A 15,626-nucleotide genomic window follows, 5' to 3' on the forward strand; every position below is an offset into this window, starting at 1 on the left:
TTCTCTAAAGAGGAGAGGTAAAGAGACTACATGAATAATCACCTTGGATTGCTTTATACTCAAATCCATTAGGTAGCAGCCATACAGAGGATCAAGTTTGCCTTCACTCAGCCCTGCCTGGCTTACTGAGGGAATTAAATTCATTGTAGGCCGAACAATGAGAATCTGTTCTGAACAAGCAGACGCACGAGGCTTACCAGTCATAGGTTACACCAGCTGTAACTTCAATTGATCACCACCATATTTACCCAAGAATTATCCCTGCCAGGTTAGCTCTTCTTTGTACTCACAATGGGAAGCTGGCTTTAAATCATTTGTATTCCTTGAAATCCTCTTTACTAACTGGTGTTAAAGGCTTCACTGCAGACTAATGTGCTGTATCTCCACTCCCCCACACCAAAATTCAGGTTTTTAAAAATGGGGTAGCCAATGGGAGAGTGGGCAAAGGGCAGTCTATCCCTCAGCACTTAACCCACACAACCACTAAACCGGAACACAGTCATTACATTGTCACTCCAACCTCCTGGGAATCCTGTGGGGAAGATTCAAAACGCGTTTTCATTAACCCTCCCTACCCAAATGTGTACTGCAAGAGGAGAGCAGTTACTCTGTATTTATAAACAGAAGAGCCTAACACCAAAAGAAATGACAACAGACTGGCTCAAAGAGAGGCAGACAAAGAATGTGTGTGGTACATACGTGGTAATCCTTTTTTTGGTCAAAGATATAAATATTTTCCAGGGGGGTGAAAACAGCATCTGAAGACATAATTATAATTCATATTTTTATATGTCTGGTTACATTGCAGTTCTCGGGAAAAAGTAATTACCTTAGTAACGGCTGCATGATATACAGAATGCTAAGGGCATAAAGAACATTATGAAGAACTCAACTATATGTGTGTGCAACACAAGTTTGCACATAGAGAGTACATTTGACTAATTTTATATGTATAAATTTTCCCATTAACCCATTATAATATACCCATTAGCACATTCTATTCTGAGCTAGAACTGTTTTCAGTGTAACTCTTTTCTCCAGTGTAACAAGCAAACCACTTATATTGCATTTGAATGCCAAAGGGAGAGAAGGCAGTGGGTAGAACATCAGCTTTTTATTCAGCCAGATAGCGCCCTCTCTCCTGAAGTTACCTCCAGGAGAAGCATGAGGTTTTTTTCTCATTTAGAGGCCCTGCTATACACCCCAGTTCTGCAAAGGTCTTAAGCTCGTGCTTAGTTTTAACTGATATGGCGCTTAAGCTCATGTTTGCATTATTATTATTATTATTAATAATAATCATTTGTATTGTGGTAGCACCTAGAGGCCCAAGCCCCGCTGTGCCAGGCATTGCACAAACCTACGGTAAAATACATTCCCCTCCCTTGGAGAGCTTACAATCTCAGTAGAAGACAAGGGACAGACAGGTGGACAGCACAAAGTAACAGTGAGACAAGTGTGATAAGCACAGCAGCTGCTTCTCCAGGGTTGAGTGTTCTGAAGGCATCACAGCAGACATCAGTTTTAAGGAGGGACGTGATGGAGGACAAAGTTAAGCACGTCCTTAAGTGCTTTGCTGAAATTTTTATTCCTCCGTTGACTGTTGGGCCATTTCATGTGAGAAAAAGGGTTCCCCACCCCCACCGTGCAGTACTGCATAAAAATGTGCACTTACCTATGGGTATAAATAAAGGCCTGTCTGTGCATCCATCCGTGTAAAGAGATTTTTTTTTTTTTTTTACAACGCACAGCAAAACAGCCAGGCAGATTCCAGAATGTAGCAACATTAGCTGCCAAGCTCATGTTAACCATTGTGATTGGTACTAGCTTAAGGAATATTAATGTATCAGTGTTTAGGAAAGAAATGAGCTAGCATCCAGTGTACAAATGTATTTTTAGAGCAGCAAAATATCAGCACCAGAAATCTAGATTAAGTCTGCAGTTGTTGTTAGTTTTCTTTTTCTTTTCCTCTCTCTCTCTCTCACTCTTTTTTTGCTGAGCATATCACATCTATTTGTGGATTAAAAAAGCAAATTGAAATGTTAATGATTTCTAATGAACACACATTTCCCCTTGGAACAGCTCATTAACCCATATGCCCCCTTTGAGAGCTGGAGTGAGGAGGATCAGCTACAACAAGTGCAAGAGTATTTAAAAGAAAATGTTAAAATGGACAGTAAATGAGTCAGTGAAATCTTTGCTTTTGGTAGTTTTATTATCTCCTGAGACTGCTTTCCAATGTTCTTCCTGTTTCAAGAAACCCTCCCTAGCACAAAAGGGGATATGATCAGCCTCTCTTTTGCCTCCCTGTAAAAGCAGTCATTTAAACAAATAAATTACCTTTCTTGATTCTCCAGGAAAAGTCAGATGTTTGCATCTATAGTTATTTCCGCAGGGCAGGGACATGGCTGGCGGCAGCTGTGCATAGATTTTCCTCACACAGCGGAAATGCGGCGGTATTGACTGAAGTCCCATACAGACTCCTGCACTGCCAAATGGTTTCCGAAGGATTTATTGAAACAAGTAACAGTGCCAGAAATGTCCTTTCAAGTAAAAGTCATTTCAACAGGTTGCCTCAGGTGTGTTCCGCTCAAAATATTACCAAACCAATGAAATAAAAGCAACAGCACAATAAAGCACTATATCACTGTCTTAAATGAACCCACATCAAAAGGTGCATGACTTCATTTCCCCCCCACACCCCTTGTGCGCTCTCCTGTTGACAGCTGGCAGGGAATTTTGCCCTTACCTATGTGTTGTGCGCAGGTGTCGCAGAACTCCGCATACAAGGACTCAAAACAGTTGCAGCAGTACGGCCTGCCTTCCTTCATGATGTACCTCTGGCCCCCCAGCACCGTTTCGCATTCAAAACAACAGAAGTGCTTCATGTGCCAGTGTCTCCCTTCGGCCTCGGTGCATTCGTCTGCAAAAATGATCTGGGAAAAGCCAGAGAAGGAAATGAGCCAACCAGGATCACAGACGGACAGAGAGAGGGCTTAGAACGTGGAGATTTGTGTTACGCCAGCCACGCCGCTCACCTCCACCACCTTTGTCAGTTTCCAGCTCCTGTTGCGTACTGTCCAACATGTGGACTGGGAGCTCCCTGGAGGAAGGGAGTGTCATCTTTGTTATTTGTCTCTACGGCACCTAGCACAATGAAGCCCTGAGCCCTGATCAGGATTTGGAAGTAAAAGAGCTGCCTTGGTTTTATTTATAGCCAGGGGGACTGATTTTAATTATGATTTAAATCAGCAAGCAGGAAACCTTGAGTTAAAACATCCATTTTAACCGTGCTCTGCATTTCTACTTAGTTATTTTCTTAAAGAAATGTTGATTCGCATTGATTGGTAATCTCTAAAATGCGTTGAATTGCACCTAAATCTTGGCACTAAATTTGGTGCTTCTGTTTGATACGCAAGAGGCTACGTTCTAGCTATACACCTTTATTTAAACCAGTGGTTCCCAAACGTGTTCCACCGTTTGTGAAGGGAAAGCCCCTTGTGGGTCAGGCCGGTTTGTTTACCTGCCGTGTCCGCAGGTTTGACCGATCGCGGCTCCTAGTGGCCACGGTTCACTGCTCCAGGCCAATGGGAGCTGCTGGAAGCGGCGTGGGCCGAGGGACGTACTGGCTGCCACTGGATGGAAAGTCAACTTCAATTAAAAATGCACAAAAACAGATTTTTTTTTTTAAAAAGAATAAAACTACCCTGGATACATAAGAAAATAAAAGTTGACCAAACTGTTGATCAAAACAGCTTTTTACTTTCAAACAAACTGATTTATTTAGAAAAAGTAAAGAATATCTGTAGTTAGTGAGCTGAACTGATTGTTTCTGGTCACCATGCCCTTCAAAGTTTTAGAACCTGCAGATCTCATCCTCTCACACCATGGCTGTATCCAGAGATTGGAAGAGGAAAACAGGCTTTCCCGCTCTTTCAACTCCTAATTGGTTTCTTTACTTTGAAAGAATTAGTCATTGAACTGAACTAGTGGAATAAACTGAACTGAAAAAAATATTCTCTTTGCATCTTCTGAAAGCGGCTACTGCGGTCAAAAGCTGACTTAGCCTTTTGACAGATTCTGGTTCCAGGTGCTTAGCCAGTGACTTCCACCAGTTCAGTGGTTTAACTCTTTAAAACTTGGCAGCAAACATGTATTGCTGAATATTTATTTTTGCATTCAATTTAAATGATTTTAATACATTATAAAATGTTTAGCTTTTAACATAGCTTGTCAATTTCAAAATTTAATTTTAAATAGGTTTATTTTTAAAAAAATAAATCTGGATTTAATTTAAATAAAAAAATCCAATTTGAATAAAAAACTGGTTTTTCTTTTTTACTTTAAAAAATGATCACATTTTATCCACCCCGTTTATAGCACAATATTGCAGGCAGGCACAGCACTTCACAGGAAAACAAAAAGATTAGATCCTCTAACCGGGATCTTACTCTACTAATTAGGATCACTGCACGAATTACAGTGCAAACAGAGTCACTGTTTATATTAAGGTTATATTAAGGTACCTGGTGTCTGAAGGGTTAATGAATGACTCATAGATGCTATAAACATGTTACAGACACGAGTAGTGTGAGTTATAGATGCTTCTGAGCACATCAGTGGATGATGTGAAGTCAAAGTAATAAGCAACTTCTTGACCTGTGGGACTCTGGATTAATAACTGATTAACCATTTTTAAAACCCCTATTAGTCATTTATTAACCATTTATAAAGGGAACCTTAATATAAAGAGTGACTGAAACACAACAAAAACGATAACCTATCGGGGTGAGGAGCGAGACGGCAGCAGTAATGCGTAGCATCCCGACAATGCTTTTCATCCACAGACGGCCAAAAATGAGAAAGAATCAGCATCTCCATTTTATTGATGAGGAAACTGAGGCCCGGAGACGTTAGCTGAGTTATTTGAGGTTACACTGAGTGAACAGCTGAGTTGCAAATAGAGTCTCGGCCTCTCAACTTCTAACAACACTCCTATGCAGTGAGCTAGATGGCCTCTGTGACAGAGGCTAGGACCAGCACAGTATATTCCGCTGAGCCGGTGAATAGGAAGCTTTGTTTTGCGGTTATTTCATATTATTTGTGATTATTTTTGGACGTAGAAGAAGTGTTTTAAAGAGGGAATTGAACAGGGTATTTGTATTAGAATTTGTAACAGGACTTTGCAAGGATAAAAGTACATGAAAAAAAGTTACTCCGCTTAAAAGAACCAGAAACAGGGCCATTTCAATGGTTAGGAGTTTGTTTTTTACTGGGAACATTACAAATCTAATTGGATACATAAGTCAATGCTCTTTATACTTCATGTGGATATACAGTGGGATTTTTATTGGACACTTGCACAGAAGGGATTTAGGATTTTTATAATACTTATGGTTTTCCACACTTCAGTTTTCATAACTCTCCAAGCCAGAACAATTTCCTTCACCAGCCTTTAAACTGAGATTGACACTTGAGAAACATCCAGAATCAGCCTTGAAGGTTTTTTTGTATATTTGTTCTGCTTCTCATATCCCTTTAATCTCCTCTATGAAGGTCTATTTCAATACAATGTAGAGTCAAACTCCACATCTCGTAAGATATAGAACGCTCTCTCCTCCAGTGCAAATGTGAGGTTTCTGCTGGTAGACCTGGGTACAGTGGAGGCACCACCATCCATGGCTGGGATGAAACTGCACCGCTTGGTATGTCATTACAGGAAAGTTACTGAAAAGTTCTCCACGGCCCCTGACCCTGTGAGTAAACCTAGACCTCGCTTAGCGTGACCCTGGGCTGATTTGAACCTGAAACCTCCCAGTGCGAATCTCCTGGGGTGCAAACTTGAAATCAAAGGGAAAAATATTCATGAACCCTAACAAACTGAAACCACCAAATTTTATATGGCTTTGTGTGTTTTCTCTACCACTTAGTGTAGAAGTTGAGCTATATCAGGTCTACACACACACACACACACACACACACACCACACCCCCCACCCCCAGGTGCTGCAGGTCTATCCACAAAACTCAGAACACTGCAGTGTGAGTTTATTTTAATGTTAGTTGCTGTATGCAGAGAGTATCCCAACATCAGCAATCCCACAATATGGTGATTATTTTTCTAAAGGAAGAACCTATCTACAGGCAAGATTTGACTTTCGCCAAGCCCTAGTAGCTCAGCAGGCCTGACATCATTTTTCTGTTTAGCATTTTTAGTCTGAGCATAAAAATCTTTGCCTTTTATAAGTAACCAATCACAGTCCATGTTAGAGCTGAGTCAATAATTCATAACAAATTATTTACTTTACGAATCAGCCCGTTTTGTCTGGTCTGCGAACATATTGCAATTCTCTCCGATTTATTCATTATTTAACATTAGTAACATTTTTGCACAAAGTTAGTTTTGAGCTCAGAAATCAAAGTAGCACTGCATAGTTGTGCTTGTCCTATAAGCTGGATAACACTGGTTCTGCTCCACGACTGGACGAGCTTAAACGCTGACAATCAGGTTTCTGGTGCAAATTATTGTGGAAAAGGAATTTCAGCTTCACTGTGAGGATTCGCATATTTCCACAATCCTTGGTGCTACTAAAACACAGTCCCACAAATGTTCATGGAAAGTGAATGTCCTTTAAAAATTGAACAGGGAATGTTCTGCAGTATTTGCTAAGCTCATGATGTTATAGAAAAGGGGAAATGGTTGGCAGTCAATGCAAATTTGCAGCTTTCAGCTACCTTGAACACAAAGGTACCATGAGGCTCTCTCCAGCCAAAAGTCTCCACAACCATACTGTTCATGCAAGGCCTACCAGGAGGCAGAAGCGGACGGTTCAGTGGACAGCCTAGTCAGAGGACAGGTGAGCTCCTGAGAATCCCCCACAGTACAGAGTTGCTGAACTGGTAAATTAGCTTCCCTCACCTACACAACACAGGCTCTTATCATGGGCCTGGACTCTGCTTCTCCTGTCATCCCCATGGAGTACACAGTGGTTTCTACAGCCCTCCAGCTGTGAGAATCCCCTTGCAAATCTCCCTAAGGAGAAGCCGAGACATGGGTCCGGTTTGGCCTATGGACTGTTCAAGACTAATATTACCTGCCTGAGCAGCGGCTCCATTCTCCACCTCCCAGTCCTAGGAGAGACATGGTGCTGGCTGGAGAGGGAGTTGGAACCTACCTACACTGCTAAGGAGCTGGGGTCTGGGGTCTCTAGGGACCTGAAGAATTCAGTCTGATAAGCCCCTCTATAGCCCTCCCAGACCAAGTTCTGATTTAGGGCTCAGCCATCTCCAGGCTGCGTTGCCGCTTTAAAATTTCTTCCATGGCTGATTGGTCACTCAGAGTAACAAGCCCATTATTCATGTCTCTCTGGTGCCCCTCATTTCATGGGGACATCACTCACTGAAGTCCCAAAATCAACGGAGTTCCATGCAAATGTGGTGTCTTCCCGTTCCCTTTTACTGGTGAAAATGACCGATGGCAGCATGAAAGCAACATGGGGCAGAGATGACCAAGAGGGACACGTGCTGCAGGAACGGAACCCCGCAGCACTACTTTCCTGCAAGAATAATTTGCTGGTCCCCCTCATTTTGACCCACACGGCTCCCCGTAGTTGGACTCTGGCGGTAGTTGGAGAGGCAGGACCCTCTCGGTTAGGATGGCGAGTCTCCCAGTCTCATGGCCAATGGGCTGAGCACAGGCCGTAATTAGGAGAATGGCAGACTTGAATGGCCACAGGATGCCCCAAATCAGTATCTCACGGCAAAACAGACAGTGCGGCTAGAAGCTAGGTGACTCCCACGGTCCAGTAGTTTCACATATTCCATGGGCCAGTAGCCACGGTGGCAAATTTGGGATGGATGAGGTGAGTTTTTGAAGAGGTGGCTCAGTGCCAGTCACTGCAATCAGAACTGTCTATGTAGTAACCCAAAGTAGCGTAACACAAGCACCGAACACAAAGCGGAGCTTGTTCTTACCTCGTCACACGCGGCACATCGAGGCTTCAGGCATTCCGCGTGGTGTCTGCCACAATAAATCTTCCCCTCTTGATAAAAGTAGATCAGATCAACCAGCAGCTCATTACAGACCGTGCATATGAAGCAGGGTGGGTGCCAGCAAACGCCGTGGCCTGCTCTGGAGGCAAATACAGCGATGTCGCCTCCACTGATTTGGCCCCCACACTGGCAGAAGAACAACAAACAGGAAGAGGGCTTGGTTTGACACTAGTCCGAAGGGGCACACCACGTTTCAGAAGGTGACTTATACAACGTGATAAAGCAGGAGCTTTTTCCCCCCACCCCCTCCGGCTGCAGTGTTTGGACCCATCAAATGAAACCTGGTTTTGGTGTCACCATCTCTTTGATCCTAGACTGCGGTTTAGGCCAGCCCGAAAGGACCCTGTGCGCTACAGCTGTCTCTCTCTGGAAGCTAAAGGCAGCAGATCTGCACAGCTTCTCCGGAGAACAAACAGAGAGGATTCTTGGGACGCTAGTCGGTTACAATTACTGCTGTGTCCCAAAGCTGGCTTGACTCTGGCTACCTTCCGCCGCACCCAGCTCTGTGGCACTGTCTTCGCGGGCTAGCCAGTCAGATCCTATGGGCATGCATGGTGCCTTCAGGGTGCATTTCCTCCATAGGCCTGTAAGGGGGGAAATGGCCTTCCTGGCATGGCTGAGTTTCCGCTGCTTGGGGAACTCTATGGAAGAGCCAAATGGAGTAACCGCCTTGGCCAGCTGGTCACTTATCACTGCACTGCAAAACCAAATGCTTCTGAAGATGTCAGATGTAACAATACTTCCCTTTCACTTACAGCTTCCTGAACTGAACACCAGGGGCCCCATTCGTCCTTCCTCCATCACCTGGCTCCTCCCTCTTCCAGCAGTCGCCCTTCCCACAACCCACTCTCTAAATATCCCCAAACCAACCTCCCCTACCGATCTGGGCTTATTCCTCAACTCTCCCCTCTTTCCCGCACTGGGCTGCTTCCCTGTTGTTTTCCCACTCCGGCTTCCAGCCAGTTCCCTCACTGACACTCTGGGCGTGAGCTCAATCAAACTGCCTCAACCCTGTTTTGGGGTCAAGAACCAGTGTTTCAGGAGTGGTTCCTGTGGGGAGCACAGGCTGGAGATTAATCAGGAGTATTTCCAGCCGTGAGGGAGGCAGGATGGGTTGGGATGCCTGCCCGGACTGAGTTGTGCATGAAATTGACACCACTGCCTGCTACCTGACCTGGGAAACCCCTAAAAACACCCAGCTTGTTCCCACTTGGAAGCTAGCCAGTTACCTAAATTCAGCCTTCTGGCGGGAGAACTTGGACGCAGAGTAGAGAGACTGCAGTGCATGTGTGAGAGTATCAGATGCATGCATTCCCTCTACACAGGCACAGGGGGATCAGACTTCCCAGTGCCCGACACAGGGACAGAATGGCTTGCTCTCATTTAAAACAACCCAAGCTAATGTATATCCGTGCTTTCCACGAGGTAGAAAGCCCCACGTGAATCAAAGGAAGCCACTGCGCAGAATAACAACATGTTCCGTAATTGGCACTTACCTGTTCGCAAATGGCTCCGGTCATGGTGACGGGGAACGGTCGAACATTGCCTCTCCCTAGATTCTCCCTTTTCCTTTGATTGCTGAAGAGTTTGAGCTCCCTCTTCTCTTCCTCATCCAGTGAATTACAATAGCGGACCTAATAGGCAAGCAGTGATAATTTGCTTTACCATGAACAGAACCACAAACATACTGTTGTAACTGTGCCTTCTATTTTCAAAGCTTGGTTGAGTTACCGCCAAGTGAGAACTACTCACTTGAGACTCGGCAGGGGTGATCTGGAGCAAATGCAGTTATGCTGATTCAGCTAGCTGAGGATCTGGCCCAAGTAAGGAAAGGCTGAGACCATGAATGCTCTTTATAATCCAGTAACAGGATAGTCATTTATTTCCTTCAGTCTTTTCATGCTGGAGGTATTAGAGCAGCCCTGTAATGGTTCAGCAACGAGCTCTCCTGTGACACCCACTCTTCATAAGTTTATGATATGGTACTAATTATTTGCTATGGGATGAAGACTCTATGCCCAGCGGCAGCTAAGGATTTATTAGAAATTCCAGATTTTTTTGGGGGGGCAGGGGAGTGAGGGGGGTGGGAAAGGGGACGATGTAAACAACAAATTCACAATCTCACCGAAAGTTCAGAGAACGAGAGGTTTCCACAGTTCAAATATTATTTTTGTGCTTACAGATTTGATCTGATTCTAATTTGAACCCAATGGAATCGGGTTATGGCATTTGGGGAGAAATGTTACTGCCATGAGCAGTAACAGGGCCAATCCCACATTCCTTACTCACATGAGCAGAGTCATCAAATTAACTGAGTTTCAATGGGAAATGGATGCCTAACTCCCTCCCTGTTTGCAGAAAAATTTCAGGATCAGGACCCTAACTTGTAACAGCAAATTACGTATTTATTTATTGTCAGGCACTGCAGATTCTCAGGGAGCTGCTGAAGCTTAAGGCCTACGGGATTGGGCCCTGAAGAATTTGACTCTGTCCTCACTGGTGTTCGGAATTCTCCTTGATTCTGATAATACTGCATTGTATTTATATGGCATCTTGCCAGGCACAGACAAGCACATTAAAATATGACCTAGATAAAACAAGTTACGGACATGTCTTTCACAGAGGAGCAATGTGAGGATCATTGTTTACGCAATGGAACTTCATGAGATATTCAAGTTCAACGTCCGCACGCATAAGAAAAGAATTTAAAAGATGGGGCCCTTTTTTGCCGTCTCATAAACAACACAGGATTTAATAATTATCTGAATACACCTTCCATTGCTGTAAATGGTTTTGACTGGAAACTCAGAGTTGAGGTTCAACGTCTATAAAATCACAGATCTTAACTCGTCCTTTAGCTGTTCAGCGCAAATACAAAATCACTCCCTGTTTAGACACATTTGCAAGCCCTAGGTGAGACAAAACAGGATTTTGTATAGACTTTGGAGTTAATTTTAAACCAAGCTCTAGTTGATTTAACTGGAACCTTAATACAATTGTAACAAAGCTTTTGCCTTTGAGTGTAGAAAGGTTTCTTTGTTTTGCACACACCCGATTTTAGGAAGATGAATTAAAAAAATTAAAATTAAAGCTAAAACTTGACCTTTAAAAACAAAACAAGAGCTTCTAAATGAATAATGTAGCTATCACCTTAATAGGGATTTAACGAGTAAGGATCTCAAGAAATTAATGTTCTATAGAAATTTATTTACAAATATGCAGAGAAAGATCTCCCCTGTCTACAGGTTTTTTAAACCATCCTAGAAAATGTAATAAAGAATTGGATACTTGCTATTGAATGCTGTAGGTTGGTTTAAAAAGTTAGGCTTTTAAATTCTGGAGGAGTTTTGCATAAGGGAGCTTACAGCAATCCGTGACAGTGAAAGGCACCTGGCCATACAATTTTCATAGCACAATATTCCAGATAGATGATAGAAAACATAAAAGATTATTGGTTCTTTTTAAAATGAAATCAAGAGAACTCCAACTGAAAGCTGCAGTAATGTAGGCAAGATTCTTTCAGTGGATCGGCTAATCATGACACCAACGCTAAATCAAAAAGGTGCATTCCCCTCAACACCAAATATGATATATTGCAATGTTTAAATTACGGTATTTTTAAACCACTCACCTCATTGTCATGCGGCGGCAGTTGGTGCAAAAGCTGCTTAATGCGCAATTTCTCTCCAGGACTGTTCACGTAGGGCACTTTGTCTTCCGGGAGGCAACTGTAGTACTGGTGAACCTAAACATTAAAGAAGGTACTGCAGTACAATTCCTTGATTGACTTTGACACATTCTCCTCAACTGACAGAACAAAACCCTTGGAGAGCAAGTGGTCACTAAAAATGAAAGGTGCAAATGGACAAAAAATGCTTTTAAAGTTAAACCATCTGCTTTTCTATATATGGAAACAAAGCAACTCAGTTTGTTTTTAAAAAGAGAGATAAAGAGGAGATAGCAGGAGTTCCATGTCTAACCTAACTCTCAGGGGTTGTTCTTTACCGTTTTCTCTGTTAACGTCCATACTGTTAGCATGTTTCCCTTGGCCGGGAGAATGTGTTAGCACCTGCCTTTGCAACAGAGGTTAACAGTGCTACTCCCTGGCACCCAACGTGTTAATGGGTACTTTAGCCTCCACCTACTCTGAAACCCTCAAGGTCTTTTCTGTAACAATTTGTGAAAATAATCAGCAGATAGAACCTGTTGGAAGGCTTGTTTTTCTCTCCAGTCTCCGAGTATATAATTAAAACAATTATTTAAAGTACAGCACGGTGGAGCGCAACGTGCCCGCCTCCTAGGAGATTGTGCCCGCCTCCTTGGAGATCCTCTGTGTGTGTGTGTGTGTGTGTGTGTGTGAAATACATGCACAACTCCAGCTCATCAGTCGTCTGGCTGATATTGGGGCTTGGGTGAGGGCTTGCTGGCTGAGGCTCAACTCATTGGACCCTGTGGTGATGTTTGAAGGCTTGGGAAGAGCACCCAGAAGGTCTGACAGAAATTAAATTGTCCCCCTTTGGCCAAGGGAGCGCGCCCACTGGTCAGCTCTGAAAATTGCAAAGAATCAGCGGCGGGTAGATGCTCTGCTGGCAGCAGTGGGCCAGATGGCTCTCTTTAATCTGTGCTTGGCTACAAGGGTGTGGACCTCAGCACGGCTCCTCGTGCCTTCGCCACCTGGAGGTTAATCTCCCGCTGTGCATCTCTACTTTACGATACCGCAGAAATTTAATCGAGAGCAAGATGTGGCTGCCTGCTAATTTAGCAGTGCTTCGCTCAGACAGTGGCTTCCCACCAGGTCCCCTGTGGAATTTAAGATGGGTTTGGCCTATGAAATACCAAGGGATCTGACCTTCCTGAGACAGTACCTCTCCCCTGGTGCCAGCCCACTGCAACAGCAACTAGGGCTGCGGTGCCCCTGCTAACAAGATCTTTCAAAGGACAGAAACTAGGGAGAGGGTCCTTTACCCTGGAACTCTCTATTCCACTGGTGCTTTCAGGTGGCTGCTGCCCGACTTACCTCTTCTCCTGGGGGCCTTTTCCCAAAGGGTGAGTGAGGAATGTGGAATGCACGGCCAGTGGAGTCCAATTTATATTTTTAGAGTAGGAGAGGTTTGAGGAAGATTTTTCACCCTTCAGGTGGCCTGCCTTCCTCTAGCCCCTAAAGCACTTATGGACACGCCACATCCCAATCACCGAATGGGGGCAGATGGCAGGAGCCATAGCATGTTAAGGGGGAAAACTGGCCAGCATACCTAAGGGACTGACCTCCAATGAGGCTTGTGCTTCTGAGGGCTCGTTCACACATGGTGTTATTCTGGAATAGCTACTGTACTTTAAGGTCACACCCTATCTTAATCTGAAACAACTTTCAAAAGTCACTTTTGAAAATCTCCCTCAGCCTGTTTTATTCTGGAGTCCTTATCTGAAACAAGCCTAATCCTCCAATCCTCCCATCATTGCTTTCATACTGATGGTGAGTTTTTTACATGTCTCCATATGTATTTTTGCTCTGCTGATGACAAGGGGCTTACATGCAGTATGGACTGCTGGATCCCGAGAACCCATTGGGCAATATGCAATGATCCAAACAGATGGCACAGAATTCATTTCACTAATGCAACAGACAGACAGACAACCTTCTAGTGTGGAAACCAGAAAAGAAATTGAAAGTTCCAAATAACTCTTATTTAAAAATAAAAATCAAATGCTAAATACAATAATACTTACTTTGCATTTATAGAGCATCCTTCATCCAAGGATATCCAAGTACTTTACAAACAATTAAGCCTTACAACACTGTGCCAGGTAGCAAATACAACCCCTTTAGGAAGGACTAACTGAAGCGTACAGATGTTAACTGATTTATCCAGGGTCACGTAGCTAGTCGGTAGCAGAGTTACTTATACATTCCAGCAGGAGCTCTGACTGCCAGACCTTTCATCTAAATGCTGGGCTATACCACCCTCCATATTACTGAGGTCTGCTGATTTCCAATCAAGTGTCTGTACCGATAGCTTAGCCTCTTTGCTCTATATCACCTGGGCTCAGATTGTTGTAAATGAAGATCTTATGCACAATTTGTCCTTGAAGTTGAAGGAGTCCAGAAATAATTTCTTCTTGACTAGCTGCCAAATTACATTATGTTGTTCAGGTCCCTCAAGTAATGAGCTGTAAGACACACATTGTATGCTAAAGGAGCTACGGATCTAATGCAGGTCTGCACTCCGGTATCTGGTAACTAGGTGTTTGTTTCCTGGCCATCAGACAGACAGATGTGTGCGTATGGCCATTAGTCTTTCCTCTGGGAATTTTTCCATTTCGTCTCAGGAGGCCCGCTGGAGCCAGCTCCCATAAATTTAGCAAAATATTTCTGTAGGGATGGGCAAATTAATTTGGAAAACAAAACAAAATAAAACAAAAATAGCAGGCCCAGACCTGCGCGGCATTGCCTAAAATGAACCTGAAACATTTTGTCATATTCAGATCAGCTTCGGCAGGCCTTCCACGTGGTATCTGTCAATCTGCAGAGTCAGCGGAGGGACTGTCCTCACGAAGACATCTGTCTGTTCCCTAGGAGTACTGACCCTCCTCCCTGGTAATGCCTTGGGACCGCCATATGATCCATCATGTGGGATTTTGCACAGTCATATTTCCCCTGGCTGGTGTTTTTGCTTGTATTTGCCCAAAGGACCAAATCCTTGCCCCAGTGGGTGCACTCTAACAATGGAAAAACAGAGCGATTGTTATATTTTGATGCTGTTAGTGCCCACAATGAGCTAGGTGCTTTCTAGATATTCAAGAAGGGATGGTCCCTTTCCCAAGGAGCTCATGGGTTAGGGACACAGAGACAAGTTGGGGGAAGGGAACAATTAAGGTTATTTTTTAAAAAAGTTTGCTTGATTCTCAGGAGGTAGCATAGCAGGAGTGAGTCTTTAACCATGGTCAGCACCTGCATTCTGCCTTCCCTGCACATCTCCCATGCTAATGACTGACACCTGGAAGAGAAATGGATGAAGTGGGGAAAGCATGAATAGAGGCCATGGGAAGATTGGGCCATGGCAAGGGTTCCACACTAAGACACATGGACATTGTCCTGCCCTGGAACACCAGGAGGGTCTCTGGAATGTCAGCTTCCTGAGTTTGGGGAAAATCTGGATACTCACAACCTGTCTTATAATTGCTGATTTTGTGAGCGTGTGTGTAAGAGCCAAGCCAGAATCCAGCCCTTGGATGCCTTTTGTCTACTGTTTTTTTTTTAAAAGGAAAAATATAATTTGTTTATGGCTTCTGTAGCAAGGAAATGGAGCTGCTTTTTACCTTGTGCATTTATACAAGGGCTGGTCTACACTACCGCAGTCAATCAATCTAACTTACGCAATTTCAGTGACATGAATAACGTGACTGAAGTCGATGTAGTTAGATCCACTTACCGCGGGGGCTACACTGTGCTGTGTCGACGGGAGAGCATCTCCCGTCAACTTCCCTTACGCTTCTCGGAGAGGTGGCGTACACAAATCGAAGGGAGAGCGCTCTCTCTCATCGATTTAGCGTGTCTTCACCAGACCTGCTAAATCGACA

At 43.9% G+C, this 15,626-nt stretch overlaps 1 protein-coding gene across 3 annotated transcripts in view; it reads right to left on the reverse strand.

The window, feature by feature from the left end:
* The window catches only part of PRICKLE2 (prickle planar cell polarity protein 2), a 186,247-nt gene that overhangs the window by 26,138 nt on the left and 144,483 nt on the right, over nt 1-15,626 (reverse strand). For all 3 annotated transcript variants that reach the window (XM_074957395.1, XM_074957397.1, XM_074957396.1), the window contains 4 exons: nt 11,680-11,793; nt 9,545-9,682; nt 7,971-8,174; nt 2,747-2,933 (listed from right to left, as the gene is read on the reverse strand). In XM_074957395.1, coding sequence (XP_074813496.1) covers nt 2,747-2,933; nt 7,971-8,174; nt 9,545-9,682; nt 11,680-11,793 — 643 coding nt within the window. The remainder of the gene's footprint in view (nt 1-2,746; nt 2,934-7,970; nt 8,175-9,544; nt 9,683-11,679; nt 11,794-15,626) is intronic.

This window comes from Natator depressus, chromosome 7, assembly GCF_965152275.1.
Source record: "Natator depressus isolate rNatDep1 chromosome 7, rNatDep2.hap1, whole genome shotgun sequence".
NCBI lineage: Eukaryota > Metazoa > Chordata > Testudines > Cheloniidae > Natator > Natator depressus.